The sequence below is a fragment of the Anguilla rostrata genome, chromosome 4, assembly GCF_018555375.3.
Source record: "Anguilla rostrata isolate EN2019 chromosome 4, ASM1855537v3, whole genome shotgun sequence".
NCBI classification, from domain to species: domain Eukaryota; kingdom Metazoa; phylum Chordata; class Actinopteri; order Anguilliformes; family Anguillidae; genus Anguilla; species Anguilla rostrata.
Window position 1 is genome coordinate 261,398 of NC_057936.1, and position 18,603 is coordinate 280,000.

General features: G+C 45.8%; 1 protein-coding gene across 7 annotated transcripts in view; it reads left to right on the top strand.

Annotated features, from left to right (window-relative positions):
• The first annotated feature begins 571 nt into the window (after positions 1-571).
• LOC135252165 (ephrin type-B receptor 3-like) overlaps positions 572-18,603 on the top strand; it is a 53,140-nt gene continuing 35,108 nt past the window's right edge. For 4 of the 7 annotated variants that reach the window (XM_064329956.1, XM_064329959.1, XM_064329962.1 and 1 more), the window contains exon 1: positions 573-1,210. In XM_064329956.1, coding sequence (XP_064186026.1) covers positions 1,147-1,210 — 64 coding nt within the window. In that variant the 5' untranslated portion in view covers positions 573-1,146. Of the gene's footprint in view, positions 1,211-18,603 lie in introns of all 7 variants that reach the window. The other 3 variants (XM_064329960.1, XM_064329961.1, XM_064329963.1) reach the window with 2 other exon arrangements.

Genomic DNA, 18,603 nt, shown 5'->3' on the forward strand with positions numbered 1-18,603 from the left:
ACATTTATTTATTTACTAACATACATCAAATACTAAGTGAGAAACGACAGGGTGAGAAATACATGTATTAACTATTCTGAAAGGCTATTCTCTGCGCTAGATACTCTAAATGTACTTCCTTAGAGACGTTAGGGGTTTATACTTACAGAACAATCCAAAATTTAACAGGTGTGCGCTCGCCGAGGGTACAGCACATAAAGAAATGCAGCCTGTATACTATTGTGTGTGATGTGTGTGTGTGTATATATATCTATATATGAGAGAGAGAGAGAGAGAGGGAGATGGAGATGGAGATGTGTCGCGAGGATCACAAATAATAAAAAAGTATATCGTTAGTTTTCATAATTCAAAGATCATAAACATTCCGCAGGAGGGCGCTGTCTCCCTACTGTAACTTTGCACTGTCTGATCTGAGATCCCAAACACACAGTTCCTAACTATAGGGATCTGCGTCTAGCCGGCGAGAGAAGCAGTTTTCTGGCGGACATGTGAGGGTGTGTCCACGAGAACGAGACTGACAGCTGCTGAGCTATGACCACTCCCACACACGCTCTCTCTCCCCCTCTCTCGCTCTCCCTCTCTCCAGCAAAACGGTCTTCATTCCAATACACAAACGGAGCGGAGCTGTAGCTGCCCCCAGACTCACCGCGAATTCGCTCAGGGAATTACAGCATTCAAACTTAAGGCGATTTTAATTCCAGGAGTAACACGCGCACATGCATTTGTCTCCATTATGGTGTTTGTACGACAAGAGAAGGAGAGCATTGCAAATCCCTGAACAGTCTTTGGATTTCCTTGTCTTCCTTCGTGAAACTGCCACTGTTTTCAGCGGGAAGGAAAACAAATCTGTGAATTTTGGGCGAGTGGGTTCTGTGAAGGGGGCAACCTTCCCGAGTCGGTGAGTCGCCAAATGCAAAGTGTACGCGGTTTCAGACATTCGGGCGACCCGGGGTTCGTGTTCCAGGCGGCGGGACTGTGAAGGCTGTCGGGAGTTATCCCTTTTTTCCCGTTTCGCAGAGGGAACCCTGGGTTTTGGGGTTTGAAGTGGTGGACTGGATCCGAGCCTACTAGGAAGGACGGCGGCATATTGAGGGTTTTCTTCACGCAGTACCTGGGACTTATTTTCATGTCCGCGCTTCCTGGTTTATGACGATGGATTATTTTCTGTTTTTCTGTGGCTTTTTGCTGCCCGTGGTAGCAGCTGTCGAAGGTAAGCCTTACTTTCCCCCTGTTTCATACTGTCGGCGGTCTTAATGTTGTAATAAATCTTGAGCCATTACTATATTAATGCCAGGTTTCGTTCCAACCACAAATGCATGATATGGATCAACTCACTACTGAGGACGAGCAGTCGATCTGATCACGTTTAAAACACAGTAGTGCTCCAACATGATGTGCCTCAGTCTATGTCCATTCCCTCTGATTTTGGTAGTTATTTTGTAGAATCACCCCTTGACGCCTACGGCGTCTTTGCGCACGAATTAGGACTACCTGGCTGGGCTAAGATGCAATACACATTCGTATTCACTCTACATCAATGCAGTTTATCTTTTCTTTTGTTGCCGCAAAGGAAATTAGCGCAACACGATCTCGCAACGGGGAGTCTCGGTTTTTCGAACGGTCGCTTCTTGCTGGTGTTAAAAAAATAAATAAAAATAAATAGAAAGCACTGACGAGCGCGCGCTTCACTCTCAAGTGAAATGTCTGCCTTATCGGAACTGCCCGTATCCCTGACAAGTCTGCGGGAAGACTTTCTAGCTTTAAAGTCTACGCTGTTGGAAGTTCTGTTGTACAGAGACTTGCTGTAATTTAAACTTACTTTTGCTTAATCATGAAAGTGGACATATTTTCAACAAGTATCTTTTCACATGCTTTATTGGTCTTTAATGTGTTATCTTGTCCGCAGAACTTTACAGGGGGTCTGTATATCCTCAGTGTGTAAAGATCCATGTTAAGTAACCTACTCTTCATCTGGGTTAAAATGTTGAGAAGACCATGATATATTTTATCGATCAATCAGACCACATGTAGTATTTATCCGTTTAACTGAATGTAAAATCTGCAGTGTGGTTGTCGAGTTTTTTTGTCGAATCCAGGGCCGCGGTACCCGAGCTAGTCCGTTAAGGCATGGAAATACAGCAGAACCATGTTTCTCCAGTTCTTTTTTCTCCCCCACAGTTTCACTCCAGAAAAAGTTGGCCTGCATATATCAACACTTTTATTTTTAACTTTTATATCTATACATTTCAAGACCTTTCTCTTAATGTATCATTACACAGATCATAAAAAGTAACGCTTAGGTTTCTTATTAACTGTCCACATTGGCGATTTGATATTGAAATAACCGTGTAAATCCGCGAATTACAAATAAGTAATATCACATTTTAAACCCCCCACTTCGTAAGTATTGTATTCGATCAACTTTAATGTGTCAGCGCGTGTTTGATATAGCCCCGTTCACTAGTGTTTCGCAGCGCTGCTAACCGCCCTTGTAACCTACTTACGTGGGAGCAAAAGTGGGCTATAGCACCGGGCCGGTCAAATGTGCGGAACAGTGTTTAGAAATACATGTGTACATCAACATAATATGTATTTAGATTCAGCAACAAGCGAAGTCTCCCTTCTGACCCACCGTGTTAGTTTAATACTCTTAAAGTTGTTTTCCAGTATGCGTGCCTATTCGGGTGTCTTTAACTCCGAGATGGAACACATTATATGAGAAAATTTGACAATGTGTCCCATCTGACGGTGTTAAATTAACTGTGACATGGTACATTTTACACTTGTTGAGTACATTTTTATTCTTTGGTGGGCTCACATAAACTCACTTTGTATTGAAGTTAAATAACATTTTACCGTTCAATATGGAATGTCAGCATAATTGCGCATTTATTTCCTAAAACGCGTATTAAATGTACGCTGGTGCGCTTTATCTGACAGTGTGGTAGGCCCAGAGTAACATATTATAAATAGTACAGGAATATAAAGGAAAATGCAGTTTAAATAGTAGAATATAACACGCAACTTTGGGATTTTGATGTTACCATTACATATGTGTACTGTCGGCCCACACGACGCAATCTATTTATATAATATCCGAAAATTAGATCATTTAAAAAGTGATATTTAAGGAATGTGTACATCAAACAGAACCCACTATATTGCGTATACATCCCTTAAGGACTTGTAGTAGACACGGAAAGGAAGCAATAGTCTACTTCCCGTGCGCTGTATATACGAGGCGATACATAATTCTGGATAGGGAGCCGAAGTTGATATATTTTGTTAAAGCAATCTATTTCCACCTTAAGTGATATCATAAATTTCCGCGCTGACCTGGTTCAGGATTTAGCTAAGCTTTTAATATGGCAATGTGATTTATGACCTGCTCTGTGGAGTAGACGGAGGGACCCTGGTTTATGGTGATCTCTGGAGAGGAGAGCAGGCGGCACAAAAGCAAAACGTTCGCACATTGCACGCCCGTTTCTCTCTGCAGGAGACCGTGGCCACAGGAAAATTGTATTTTCGAGTAGTCGACAAGAACTCTGAGCTGCAGTTTGCGTAGCGGGCGAATTACGAGGTTCTCAATCTCCTACGTAGCCTGTTCCTTGGTGGCTGTGGCTGAACACTTGCGGTGTGACGAGGAATAATACCAGTTCGTAAAAACGTCTCAGTTTATCCTACATTGTGCTTTCGGGCTGTACCTGTTAGCGATGAGGCGCTGTGAAATATGCTGATTTAGCTTAGCGCAGTTTTCTTGATATGGAGTACTGTGAGCTGTGTGCGAGCACAATGGTGTAATTTGTTAATTTCGACCTTCTGAATAAGTGCAAATGGACTGTATCGTAAATGCATATTTATTTCCACTGCTTTAGGTGCTCCGTAGTGGGCGGTGTGAGAATTATCTGGCTCAAGTCTGACGGACTAACACACTGAACTCGTTTAAAAGCCTTTTTGGCACACATTTGCTGAATTGTATATAATTATCGCATATAGGCTGCAAACTGTGAAAATGCATTTGGATTGGATTTGACTGTTGTTAAATATGTGGGGACTACTGAAATATAGGCACTGCATGATATATGTGTGTTCCGCTTCGGCATGTGCGGCAGCGATAACTCATTCTGCGGAGGTAAATAAATAATTCCACCATTTCACAGCCTCATATCCAGCGGTTTGTAAACCATCCCACCCACGTGCTGGTATATTTCCATTTTACGCGAGAGAGGAAAAAACTTTAACTGCAGAGCATGTATATGTATATTTCGGTCTCATAACACGTCCGTACATAACTTCACCAACCAGGACGCACAGACACACGCACACACACACACAGACACATACATACACACGGACGGTTAACTGCACAGTGTCTGCTTTGAGTTAGGTTTATCTGTAGAGGTTGTGATTTGGCACAGCAGTTGTCTCTACGCTTGATTTATCATTAAACATTTAACCCTACACACAGCTAAAGAACACCTGTGAGGCCTGCACACAGCTAAAGAACACCTGTGATCCCTACACACAGCGAAAGAACACCTGTGATCCCTACACACAGCTAAAGAACACCTGTGAGGCCTGCACACAGCTAAAGAACACCTGTGATCCCTACACACAGCTAAAGAACACCTGTGATCCCTACACACAGCTAAAGAACACCTGTGATCCCTACACACAGCTAAAGAACCCATGTGATCCCTACACACAGGTAAAGAACTCATGTGAGCCCTACACACAGGTAAAGAACCCCTGTGATCCCTACACACAGGTAAAGAACCCCTGTTAGCAGTGAGCTTGGTGTCTGTTTGCCTGTCAGTCTGTGGCTGCTCTTGTTTGTCCTGGAAGGAGTAAATTGTGCCGATGACTCTGACACTGATTGCAGGGCTGTGGTTAGATGAGCTGATCTCTTCACATTGTAAATTATATTTATGATGCCAGTGGAAGCAGATCCGTTAATGATACACGCATCACATCATCATTGATCAGCGCTTGCAGCGCGGCTGAGACCATGTGACCATGGTGACGCACGTCTAACTGCACTCACGTCTGCCGTCCCTCGCACCGCCAGGGCAGGTGGGGAGGGGGTACTGATTCAGCTTCGGCCTCCATAGCTGCTCGTTGGTGCTGAAAGCTAAGTGCTGGTGTTTTCAGGTCCAGTGAAACACAAGTGTGTTATTTGACTGAATGTGCAGGAGGGAAGGGCTGCTTTGCAGGAAACTGCAGCTCATCAGTTTTGCAGATTAGAGCAGTCTACCCTTTCAGCACCACTAACAGGTCTCTCCCAGGCCAGGCCGGGTCTCAGACCCGCTGCTTTTATCCAAACTGCCTTTCTGCCGAGCCGCAATTCTCTGCTTCTCTCAACTCAAAACAACTTCTGCATTCGCGCTTATTTTAAGTGTAACACTCTTTGCTGTTGATAAAGTGCTCTGGAGCTTATGCAGCTCTCCGCTTGGTGTGAAGCCTCAGGAATGGCGTCCTGTCGCGTGGTGCTCACCCCTGTGTTTTGGACAGAGGCAATGTTTCTGAGGCTCTGGCTGCCGTGCTGATGCGCCAACCAGCTCTCGGAATAAAGGCCCCCTTTCAGGGTACAGCACGGCGTGGTGAGGGGGTGCACGGCCTGTTCAGCACAACACCCCCACCCCCCGTTGAGCAGGATCCCCCCCCCCCTCCGCGCCCGCTCCCGCTCCCGCTCCAGACCCCCCAAACACCGTCTGCCACGGGACACTTTCTGCCCCTCATAAGGTTGGCAGCAAAAAGCAGTCCCGGTTTTCAGATTGCGCGTCTCTGTAAGAGCAGTCCCGGTTTTCGGAGTGCGCGTCTCTGTAAAAGCAGTCCCGGTTTTCGGAGTGCGCGTCTCTGTAAAATCAGTCCCGGTTTTCGGAGTGTGCGTGTCTGTAAAATCAGTCCCGGTTTTCGGAGTGCGCGTGTCTGTAAGAGCAGTCCCGGTTTTCGGAGTGTGGGTATCTGTGTTTCCTGACGCAGTTTGACGCGGTTTTAACGCGAATGTGATTTTCTCCCGTCCCACTGAGAGAGTAGCAGGAGCTGAGATTTGACTAAACGCGGGATTTCTGCTTTGGCTGAGAGCTGAATGGCTCCTCCGCAGGCCTCTTCCTGTGTGAGTGATAATGTGCAGTTTGCGGGGCTTTCAGGCCTGCTTTTAATCCCCTCCACAGCGCTCTGCTCGCCGGGCCCTTCATTATTATTATTATTGCTTAACCCATTGAAGAGCAGCGGGGCCATTTTGTTCTGGGCACTTGCAGTGAGTTAACTAAGGAAATCCCAGCCATTTTTAAACAGCCCAGAAAACAAGTTTACTAAGATCCTTACTTTAGAGACTTGTGATTGTTAAACTGAACTGTAACAGAAATAAAAACTATTTTTAAATATCCATGTCTGAATCTGGGCACAGCCCTAACCCAAACCCCAAGCTCATTCCCCCACGGCCCTTTTGAAAGTGAGTGAAGCAGTTAAAGGTGCACTGAGTTGCATTCTTAATCAAGAGCAAAAGAAGCAGGTTCCCTATTACCTCTATTTATATTTAAATGTTAACTTAAACTACAATAGCACTGTCATTATAGCGCTGTCATTGAGGATAAACAACAACCATTATAGGCTTGACAAAGGAAATTATTGTCATTGAGGTAAAATTAACAACAAAACGGCGATCTGGGGATAAAATGCGAAGAGGCGCTGCGAAGATCGTAAAGGAAACCTACAATGGCCCCTGGCCCGGTCTATTTTCATGCAGATGATGTCTTGCGGGGGCGTAGAGACCAATTCAGCCCGGCTGAGAGCCCGGTGGAGCGGGGAGCGCGGGCCTGACGCTTGCCTCCGGAGTGTGGGAGCGAGCCTAAGATAACTGCAACAGCCGCTGTGACTTTAAATTACTGTTACTGTGTAAAATAAAAATAATAATAATAAAAAAATAGAAATTCGCATAGGCTTTAAAAATATGAGCCACAACAGATGAAACTGATGAAATAATACTACTTCTGCCATTACTGTAATAATAATAATAATAATAATAATAATAATAATCATAATAATAATCGTCATAATAATAATCGTCATAATAATAATCGTCATCATAATGGTAATTGTTTTTTCTAAATGTGTATTTTATTTTATATTTGGCGGAAATATTTATGCGTTTAAAATATTTTATCTTGATTGCAAAATATTTAAAATAATAATTTTCTTTCCCACCTTTTGCCACCTATATTTGAAATTGTGATCTAGCCTAGACGTTGAGAGAGACAAGAACAATAGCATTCAAAGAATAATTTCCTTAAACAACAAATAATACGTTTTTCTGCATACTCTAAGGTATTTAAACAAAATTAGACGTGTTCGTCGGGGAACCCCTGGTATAGGAAACGCTTTCTGTGAATTGTTTGAATTAACGAGAGTGTTAATTCTTTTCTTTTAACTGTCTGTTACAGGCAGAATGTCGCGATCGATGCGGCCTGATCGATCGAGGAAAGCTGAGCGCTTTAGAGGCATTTAAGTGTGGAATCAATATAGAGATGCGATCCAGAGACGTGAACGACGCGGCTGTGGCTCGGGTGTATTACGTTGGACGTCTTGTCGCAGATTGTTTGTGCGAGACGCAGTGGACACGCATTGAGTGTTCAGCCCTGCGTTTATAAGGAGGACGGAGGACGGAGTGTGGCACAGTGGGTAAGGAACTGCGCTTGTAACCGAAAGGTCGCAGGTTCGATTCCCGGGTAAGGACACTGCCGTTGTACCCTTGAGCAAGGTACTTAACCTGCATTGCTTCAGTATATATATATCCAGCTGTATAAATGGATACAATGTAAAGTGCTATGTAAAAAAAAGTTGTGTAAGTCGCTCTGGATAAGAGCGTCTGCTAAATGCCTGTAATGTAATGTAATATAATAAGAATGGCGATTGATGCGCGTTGAACTTGATCTTCCTTTCAAACGTCGACTTTCCGAGGATGAGAGAGCCTTCATTCTATCATTCACCGCATTTCATACTGAAGTCACTGCATTTCATACTAAAGTTTGAGTTTTGAATTTCAGAAATTGTGTTTTTTCTCCCCTGTATTCTTATACATTATCACGACACGACGGTCTCTTAAATTAGGCTACCATACATGTACAAGGCCCAAATATGTATGTGGAAATTTTAATTAATATTAATTCCTCAATGTTAAGAGAATAACTGTTGGGTTTGAGTGATCTCCGAAGTACAGACACAAGGATGTATTTTTTTTCTGTGTACCTGTCCGTCACTAGCGTGAAGCAACACATATCTAGAAGTCTCGAGGAATGACCAGCAACATAAAAGAACCATACATAGGTCAATAAATAAGCAGCCTTTTGTAATTATTATTGTATTTCATATTTTCCCATGAAAAACTTGACAATAAAACCGGGTTTCAGCTGTTTAAAAATAACTCCGAACCTCAAATTATCAATAATGAATATGGACAGTATTTCTTATGAGAGTTCAGAATATCACTGAAATTTAGTGAATGAAATGTAATTAATCAATTCGCCATAATTTATCATAATGTTAATTTTATTTTGCAGGTAAGTAACCTACTTTATTCTTGTATTTTAGCATATTGATTTGTTGGCTACACATCAATAAGGTAGACTGTTCCTGAATACATTTTTAATTCATTGATACTTTATTCTAACGTTTTGTTATCATAGCCAAACATATTCTTATTATCAGAATGCAATTCGTGGTTAACAGTGTAAAAATTCTGATGAATGCAGATCATTGCATATTTTATTTATTAACACGTTTGAATCGCGCGCAGTATTTTTGTGGTTGAAACTGTAGGCCTACAGATCACTAACGACGGGAGATTTGAACACTTTCTACGGTCACTGTTTGAGTAGTCTCGCATAGCCAGACCTATCTCCACACTTCACTGTTTGAGAATTAATCGGTGGTATATGATAGTCTTCACAACACGCTCAACGGAATTACACAAACTGTTTTTACTTTGTTACATTAAAAATTGAAGTTATAATTTGGTACCTTAGAAATTACACTGTTTAAAAATCTTAAACATCAAGCCGTTGCTCATATTAAAATTAGGGTACTTGTTTTTACAAGAACAGTGCCGCAGCGAGTGGGGTAATTCCACAGCTAGTCCACGGACACTTCACTTCCACGTGTGGAATAACCTCTGAAAAAGAATACGTCTACGTATATTTTCACTTTTAAGTTTTGGTCACGAAATTGCTCACGAGCGACGAGGAGAAAAACGTAGCGTGTGAACTGACACTGTTATTTAGCCTTTACAAACCATTTAATGTCCATTAAATTTTAAAGAAAATACACGAACAAATGAAGACATCAATGTTTCTTCCCTCAGATAAAAAAAACACACACACGGGTAAATTTTGTTTTTGTTTGTCCTCCTTTGTCCATTATATACATAAAACAGATAAAATGGTAACTGATCATTTCCTCTGGGTAGGCTTCTGTAAACGCAGCCTGCCCGGAACTGGAAACGTAGAGAACTCGGCGCTTTAACTGGGATTCCAGGGTTTGAGCTGTATTTAAGATATGCTAATGGTGCACTATCCGTACTGAAGGTTGATATGGGACATTCTGAATATTTATGAGTTATATATGAGTAAATAATCAAAAGACTAATAATAATACAACTAATAATAGCAATAGTAATAATAATAGTGGCAGTAGTAACAGTAGTAGTACATTGTAGTAGTAAAGGGTACACTAGTAGCAGCAATAGTTAAGGTTAACATTTTAAATAAAATATTATTATTAAAAATCTAGAGCTTATACTATTATTCCTGATACTAGTATAACTTTTACTACTACTGCTGTTACTACTACCTCTATTATTATTACTGGTTGTAATAGTAGTCATAGTGGTTGTACTTCGATGAAGTGGGTCAGACAGCAGTGAGATTGAGCTGGGTCAGACAGCAGTGAGATTGAGCTGGGTCAGATTGAGCTGGGTCATACAGCAGTGAGATTGAGCTGGGTCAGACAGCAGTGAGATTGAGCTGGGTCAGATTGAGCTGGGTCAGACAGCAGTGAGATTGAGCTGGGTCAGATTGAGCTGGGTCAGACAGCAGTGAGATTGAGCTGGGTCATACAGCAGTGAGATTGAGCTGGGTCAGACAGCAGTGAGATTGAGCTGGGTCAGACAGCAGTGAGATTGAGCTGGGTCAGATTGAGCTGGGTCAGACAGCAGTGAGATTGAGCTGGGTCAGATTGAGCTGGGTCAGACAGCAGTGAGATTGAGCTGGGTCAGATTGAGCTGGGTCAGACAGCAGTGAGATTGAGCTGGGTCATACAGCAGTGAGATTGAGCTGGGTCAGACAGCAGTGAGATTGAGCTGGGTCAGACAGCAGTGAGATTGAGCTGGGTCAGATTGAGCTGGGTCAGACAGCAGTGAGATTGAGCTGGGTCAGATTGAGCTGGGTCAGACAGCAGTGAGATTGAGCTGGGTCATACAGCAGTGAGATTGAGCTGGGTCAGACAGCAGTGAGATTGAGATTGAGCTGGGTCAGATTGAGCTGGGTCAGACAGCAGTGAGATTGAGCTGGGTCATACAGCAGTGAGATTGAGCTGGGTCAGACAGCAGTGAGATTGAGCTGGGTCAGACAGCAGTGTTTCTCATATCCAGCTTATTCACAGCTGACATGCTGAATGCTGGCACAGGCAAGCTCACAGTGTAACCATGTGAACGGTCATGATGAATCAGTTTCAGTTGAGCTGAAGATCCGCTTCACATTTCATAGAACGGCAGTTTCAGAAGGACACTTGCCAAACAGAATATCTGTGTTTGTTCAGAGATACAACTGTGTGAGGTCTGCACTTTTACTGAGTATCCCAACACAGCCCCACCCCCCCCTCAGTAGCAGGGCGTTGACACCCCCACTAAGAACCCAAACAAACAGCCTCCAGTGCGCCGGGTGAAAACCCAAACAAACTCACTCGATGGAGCTCTGTGATTTGCTTTCCAGCACCTCATCTGTCAGTCTGAAACTTTAGTTTCTTTCCCACTGAAAATGCAGCCAGGTTTACTGTGCTACAGTATCGCAGTGGGGGTGCAGGTTACATGCAAGTGTATTAAGACTGAATGTCTGACTGCACTAGGGGGAGACCAGTTTGGTAGAAAAAAAGGTGTGAAGAGATTTCGGAATACTAATCGCACATTTAACAAAGGAATAGAGAGTGCATGGGAAAAATATTTAGAGATTCTGTGTTTATAGTCCCTTTAGAACTTATGACTCAAAATGTCTGCCTGTGTCATGAAAACTGTCTCACACACACACACACACACACAGCGGGAGAGACACACGGGAGAGAGGGCTAACGCGGTTTGCAGGAATGCCAGGCCCGTTACAGCAGGATGGGGGGGCGGTGCGGACTTCCTGACCCCTGTTCCACGGCCGTTTCATCCGTTTCGGGGTTTTTTTACAAGCTGCGGGCACTCACAACAGATTTTGCTGCTGAAGCAGAAAGATTCTTTGATATTGTGTTTATGAAGTCTGTCAGAGGAGATGTGCTCCAAATAAACGGTCTGGAGGATTAAAAGAATCACCTGCTTCCCGCAGAATCTCTTTAAAGATAGAGTCTGATCTGGAACAGGCCGCGTTGGGCGGGGCTGGGCGTGGCTGGGCAGGGCGGGGCTGGGCGGGGCGTGGCTGGGCAGGGCGGGGCTGGGCGGGGCTGGGTGGGAGGGGGGGCTGCCCTGCAGTAGGGCAGGTTCTGGTGTCACTTTGGGCTGTAGAGGGTCTGCGCAGTCAGGCATTCAGGTCTGCGCAGTCAGGCACGCAGGTCTGCTCTGATTAGGGGCGGGTGTGCAGACTTTATAACGGCCTGCATGAGTCTGTGCTTCTAATCTGGAGGAGGACACCTGCTCCTAATCTGCACATCAAACAGAGGGGGGGGGAGTCCACAGTGAAAACAGCGGGGTGGGGGGGGGGAGATTCACCCTGCAATCCTCCTCCTTCAGCGCCCCTGCATTCACTCACACTTTTACACGGCTTGGGGTTGGATCCTTCCCAGCATTCACTGGCTTCTTATGTGAAATGACCAGGTGGTGGAGCTGAAGTTTCTCCAGGCCCGGCTCGACCGTCGGTAACCCTAACCCTAACCGCACACACGGATGTCGGCGTCCGTCTCCTGTCGCCTGCAGCCAGTGCCTTTGAGGTGTGAAGTTTGCTTTGATCTCCATCTTGTACTGAGAATGTAAAGCAGGAAAAATGTTAAAAATCTAGCAGTGCCTTTCGGGGGGGGGCTTAAGTGGCCCAAATGGGCATGTGTGAATGTGGGGGCGTCTGCACGGCCTATTCTCCACATGGAGAGGTGTGGACATGGTTGGGGGTATGTGATTTGAGTGTGTGCATTTCAGGGGGAGGGGGAGGGGGAGGGGGCAGGAGGTGATTTATTTTGTTATCAGAAGTAACAGAATGATGGTCACAGGGCATCAGGAACACAGGCTCTGACACAAGGCTTCAGAAACACAGACTCTGACACAGGGCATCAGAAACACAGGCTGTGTGTGTGTGTGTGTGTGTGCGCCTGCATGCATGCATGTGAGATCGGGAGAGTAGAAGAGAGAGAGGCGGTGTGCAACAGAACTGGGATTCTGAACTGTGTCATATCATATGTGCATTATGATTATACTGCTCTCCCTTTGGAGAAGGGTGTGTGCATTATTATTATACTGCTCTCTCTTTGGAGAAGGGTGTGTGCATTATTATTATACTGCTCTCTCTTTGGAGAAGGGTATGTACATTATTATTATACTGCTCTCTCTTTGGAGAAGGGTAAACAGAAGGTTTCACAGGAACAGCTGTTCGTCAGCACACAAGGAAAGACATTCGTCAGCCTCCTGCGTCTGTGTTTGAGCTGCAGGGCGAGTGGCGGGGTGGTGGGGGTGAAGGGGCTGATTGTGAAGTAAACACTTTTATGTTTTTTCCACATTTATACTGTCCCATCAATTTTACTATCATATCATGGCAGGAACTGTAGAGTAATAAATATAGTGGAATAAACTACGCGTCAGACGGGGGCGGGGGGCAGTGCCTGTGTACAGTACTGCCAGGTCCTTCTGCGGCAGTGTGTTGGGTTATTAGTGCCAGGTCTCTATGTGGCAGTGCATTGGGTTATTACCACCAGGTCTCTCAGTGGCAGTGTGTTGGGTTATTAGTGGCAGGTTTCTCTGTGGCAGTGTGTTGGGTTATTAGTGGCAGGTTTCTCTGTGGCAGTGTGTTGGGTTATTAGTGGCAGGTTTCTCTGTGGCAGTGCATTGGGTTATTACCACCAGGATTCTCTGTGGCAGTGTGTTGGGTTATTAGTGGCAGGTTTCTCTGTGGCAGTGTGTTGGGTTATTGCTGCCAGGTCTCTCTGTGGCAGTGTGTTGGGTTATTGCTGCCAGGTCTCTCTGTGGTAGTGTGTTGGGTTATTATTACCTTTTTTAGGGCTGTGTGCTTTCAGAGCAGTTACCTCAAATTCCCAACTTTGACGTGACGCCATCTTAAAAAGGGAAAAAACTCCTCCTTCTGCTGTGTTGGGCAAGATTTATAAATGAAGGATTCTCTACTGCAGAGTCAGAGTCTGAATGAGAGAGTCGGTCGAACGAAGAGAAACACCCAAAGAGGGTTTAACACATTTTTCTGTGTAGGAGGCTGATATTTATACTGTCAGAAATGGGGAAAGTAGAGTGTTGTTATCCAGAGACCCCCGCCCTTGGGAACTGTGGCTAAAGCGGGAGTCATGATTACAGATTCAATTTATCCCTCTGCCAATCAATGCTGGGGAGGGCTGCAGACCCCAAAACAGGCTGGGTGGACAGGTCTCAGGGGAAGGGGGCTTTTGGTTAATTAAGCCACCAGACACCCCCCTGCCTTACTTATTCATGAGATTTTATTCAGTCTCTGTCACAAACTGCATTAGTGCTTCAGACTAATTAGTCTCAAGCACTTATGGCTCTTTAATATATGAGCCACACAGTGGCTTCCTGTCTGGATGGCTAATGCAGTTTGTCCTGTTCAAGCTCTGCCATGGAAACCACAGACACATGGACCACAGAACCCCATATCAGTTCATCATATTCAATAACGGGGTGGATCATAAGCACTGTTCCATGCTCAGGGCAAAACTCAATCCTTGTTCATTACAAATCATTTAATTTCATTTTAATGTAATCTGCTGTTTATAGACTCAGATGAGTTTATGCATAATAGCCTTGTCTATCCTCATTGGTCCTGTTAAAGTCTGATGTGTGCAGTGTGTAAATTTCACATGGAAACAGAAAAAGTGCAATAATATTATATCAACTCCTGAAACCAAGATTTGCAATACTCTGTAAACACTGAATTGGAACATGAGTTTGGAATGAGATGAAATGGATAACGCTATGCTAACATCAGCTGTTAGAAATCATGCCTTAGTGTGAATAATCCAGGGGACACAGAGCATCGTTTGGAATCAGGGAAGAAATACTACATACCCCGGAAACTACATACCCCAGAAACTACATACCCCAGAATCGTGTCCTTACTGCAGACCTGGTGCTTCTCACAAACACACACACGGAGGCGTTGAATCTGCCCTGAGTGCTGGGCGGTGTGATGAGAGTAATTATCCTACTCACTACAGACTGGACCTGCTTTCATATGTGTATGTGTGTGTGCGTGTGTGTTTGTGTGTGTGTGTATGTATGTGAGTGTGCATGTGCGCGTGTATGTGTGTTTGTGTGTGTGCATGTGTGCGTGTGTGCGTGTGTGTGCGTGTGTGTGTTTGTGTGTGTGTGTATGTGTGTATGTGTGCATGCGTGCGTGCGTGTGTATGTATGTGTGTGTGTGTGTTTGTGTGTGTGTATGTATGTGTGTGTGCATGTGCGTGTGTGTATGTGTGTTGTGTGTGTGTGTGTGTGTGTGTGTGTGTGTGTGTGTGTGTGTGCATGTGCATGCGTGTGTGTGTTTGTGTGCGTGTGTGTGTTTGTGTGCTTGTGTTTGTGTGTGTGTGTATGTGTGTATGTGTGTATGTGTGAATGCGTGCTTGCGTGTGTGTGTGTGTTTGTGTCTGCATGTGTGGGGGCGTTTTTCTTAGAGCTTGTGTATCTGTGCAGTGCTATGGTGATTCAGGTGTAACTGTTCATTATCGCTAAACCTGTTAAGTCCCTCTTACGCCACCATCACTCGGGTTTGTAGTTATGAGAATCACGCACCTGCACACACACTCTTCACCTGCACACACACATCACCTGCACACGCACATCACCCGAACACACACACGTGCGTGAGATTTACTCCTCTCTGTCCCTCGTTCCCGTCCCCATCCCCTGCCCCCTGCCCCCCCCAAGCCCTGTCCCCTCGCAACCTTGCCCCTCCCCTTCCTCCCCTGCCATATGGGGCCATCCTGTCTCAGATGTCAATCAATCTTCCCGTCAATTGCGCTGAGACACATTTCCATCACCTCCTGCCCCAGAGATACCCCCATCTGCTCATGCTGTAGCCAATCACCGAGCTGGGACACAGCACAGGAAGCACCTCTGCTCATGCTGTAGCCAATCACTGAGCTGGGACACGGCACAGGAAGTAGGAGCTGCAGTATTAAGAATGGCTCAGTAGCCGTGGTGCGGGTATGGCCTGGTGCAGGTATGGCCTGGTGCAGGTAGGGCCTGGTGCAGGTATGAGCTAGGCTTGGTGCAGGTATGGTCTGGGCCTGGTGCAGGTATGGGCCTGGTGCAGCTATGGGCTGGGCCTGGTGCGGGTATGGGCTGGGCCTGGTGCGGGTATGGGCTGGGGCAGGTAGGGCCTGGTGCAGGTATGGCGTAGAGCCTGGTGCGGGTATGGCGTATGGCCTGGTGCGGGTATGGGCTGGGCCTGGAGCAGGTATGGCCTGGTGCAGGTAGGGCCTGATGCAGGTATGGGATGGTGCAGGTAGGGCCTGGTGCAAGTATGGGCTGGTGCAGGTATGGCGTATGGCCTGGTGTGGGTATGGGCTGGGCCTGGTACAGGTATGGCGTATGGCCTGGAGCGGGTAGGGCCTGGTGCAGGTATGGGCTGGTGCAGGTAGGGCCTGGTGCAGGTATGGGCTGAGCCTGGTGCAGGTAGGGCCTGGTGCAGGTATGGGCTGGGCCTGGGGCAGGTAGGGCCTGGTGCAGGTATGGCATATGGCCTGGTGCAGGTATGGGCTGGGTCTGGTGCAGGTATGGCATATGGCCTGGGGCAGGTAGGGCCTAGGACAGTGGCAGGGAAGGTGACTGGCTGTTGGGCTGTGATGCGTTAGTGAGCAGGTGGCCTGTTTCTCCACACTGTGCTGCTGAGTGTATGTGCTGCAGCTGAACCCCATTTGCAGAGGTCTAACAAGTCGGGTTATTACTGCAGCCAAGTGTGAGATTAATTAACTGAGCGACGATTAGGGATGCAGCAGACGAGATTTGGCCCAACGGCACCTAGAGCTTCGCACACAAGAACAAACGGGAGTGATTTATGCACACGGCCGTTAGGGAGAAAACCCACCATAAATATTATAATGGTCCCCCTGTTTCTAAGTTAATGACAGAAAATAGCAAATAAACACATTTTTCTGCCAATAAAATAAAAGGAAAATAAATATATAAATGAGCAGAATTAACCCACAGCTGTTTGTCATCATAGGTCATTAGAGTGCTTCACGGTGAAAGACCTAATGTGCCAAATGCTGAATTAAGAGGCAGCCAATTTCAGGCTAAAGAAAATAGAGAAAGCAGGAGAAGGGAGGTAGCCACGTGAAGTGTGTGTGTGTGTGTGTGTGCGCGTATGCGTGTGTGAGTGTGTGTGTGCGTATACGTGTGTGAGTGTGTGTGCGTATGCGTATGCGTGTGTGTGTGCGTATGCGCATGTGTACACAGGTTTGGTGTGTGTGAGTGTGTGTGTATACGTGTGTGAGTGTGTGTGTGCGTATGCGTGTGTGAGTGTGTGTGCGCGTATGCGTGTGTGAGTGTGTGTGCGCGTATGCATGTGTGAGTGTGTGTGTATGCGTGTGTGAGTGTGTGTGCGTATGCGTGTGCGAGTGTGTGTGTGCGTATGCGCATGTGTACACAGGTTTGGTGTGTGTGTGCGCATGTGTACACAGGTTTGGTGTGTGTGTGCACATGCGTACGCAGGTGAGGTGTGTGTGTGTGTGTGCGCGCATGCGCATGTGTACACAGGTTTGGTGTGTGTGTGCGCATGCCTACGCAGGTGAGGTGTGTGTGTGTGTGTGCGCGCATGCGCATGTGTACACAGGTTTGGTGTGTGTGTGCACATGCATACGCAGGTGAGGTGTGTGTGTGTGTGTGCACGCATGCGTACGATTGTGGGTGCGGTGTACGTGTGTGTGCGCATGTGCATGCATATGCAGGTGCGGTGTGTGTGTGTAGGTGCGGTGTGTGTGTGTGTGTGTCTGTTTGTGTATGCATACCTGTGTGTGACAAAGCTCTAACTGCCACATTCCAGCTGGTTACTGCCTAAGCTGTCTGTTTTGAGTGCCTGACCTGAATGTTAATGAGCAGGCAGGTAAGCCTTAACGAGCTGTGCTGCGTAATGAGCTGGCGTGAGAACGCAGCAGCGCACCCTGAGCCCACGCTCACCTGCAGCACAATGCTCTGACTATTATGGGATTTGTTTTTGAGTAAACCACAACATGCCCGGAAAACGAACATCGTTCTGAATGATAATTGCTGTGCAAATTAGATCACTTGTTTTCCACAGCCATAAAGCGTCGGTTTGGCTAATTACTGAAAAGACCTGAGAGTGCTGTAAGAGTGACAGACAAAGTGGAATTTTAAAAATTGCTTTAGTTTCTCAGAATCTTTCCATGAAAAAATATCACAGGGAAACAAACCCATGTGTACCCTGCATTCTGTGGTGATTTAAGCACATTATATCTGAAGCTTGCCAATACACTGAAATAAACTCTGGATTACATCTGTCTAGTTCTATAATAGTCACCACTGTTCATGAACCATGACTCAAATCCAGTGAGTGAGTCTTTAGTACTTGGACAGTGACAAACTTTTTGTAGTTTTGGCTCCGTACTCCAGCACATTGGATTTAAAATAAAACAGAGAATGAGGTAAAAGTGCAGAGCGGCGGTTTTAATTTGAGGGTATTTAAATCCCTATTGGCTGACCTGGGTAGTCCCTTCAGGTGAGGTCATGCAGTGACTCTTCGTTCTACAGCCTGGCCGGCCTCGGGAGTGCATGGTTCTGTCCACACCTGCTCATATCTCCACATCACTCAATCCGGGCTTTGCTCGTTAGAAAGATCTGTGCACAGGTCTGCATGAAGGGATCCACCCTGCTGTCAAAGAGAGAGAGAGAATACGCTAGTCCAGTGTGGAAACAGACGGAATGCTACGATGCTGACAGCTTAGTAAAGCATTGCTTTATGTACTCAGTTAGCTCTTTGGCTAACTCTGGTGCAGCTACTGTCATATTTTTTGGTGAAAAACACAATAAATGCATTTATGTAGAGCTCCAGCCCTGGGCTTTGGCTATGAAGGATGAAGGAAAATGGCAGTCTTCAGTACAGCCTAAGAGCCAAACCAGACCAGCTACTGACCACAGCCTTTCTGGGGCCGGCTGCATGGCTGCATGGCTGT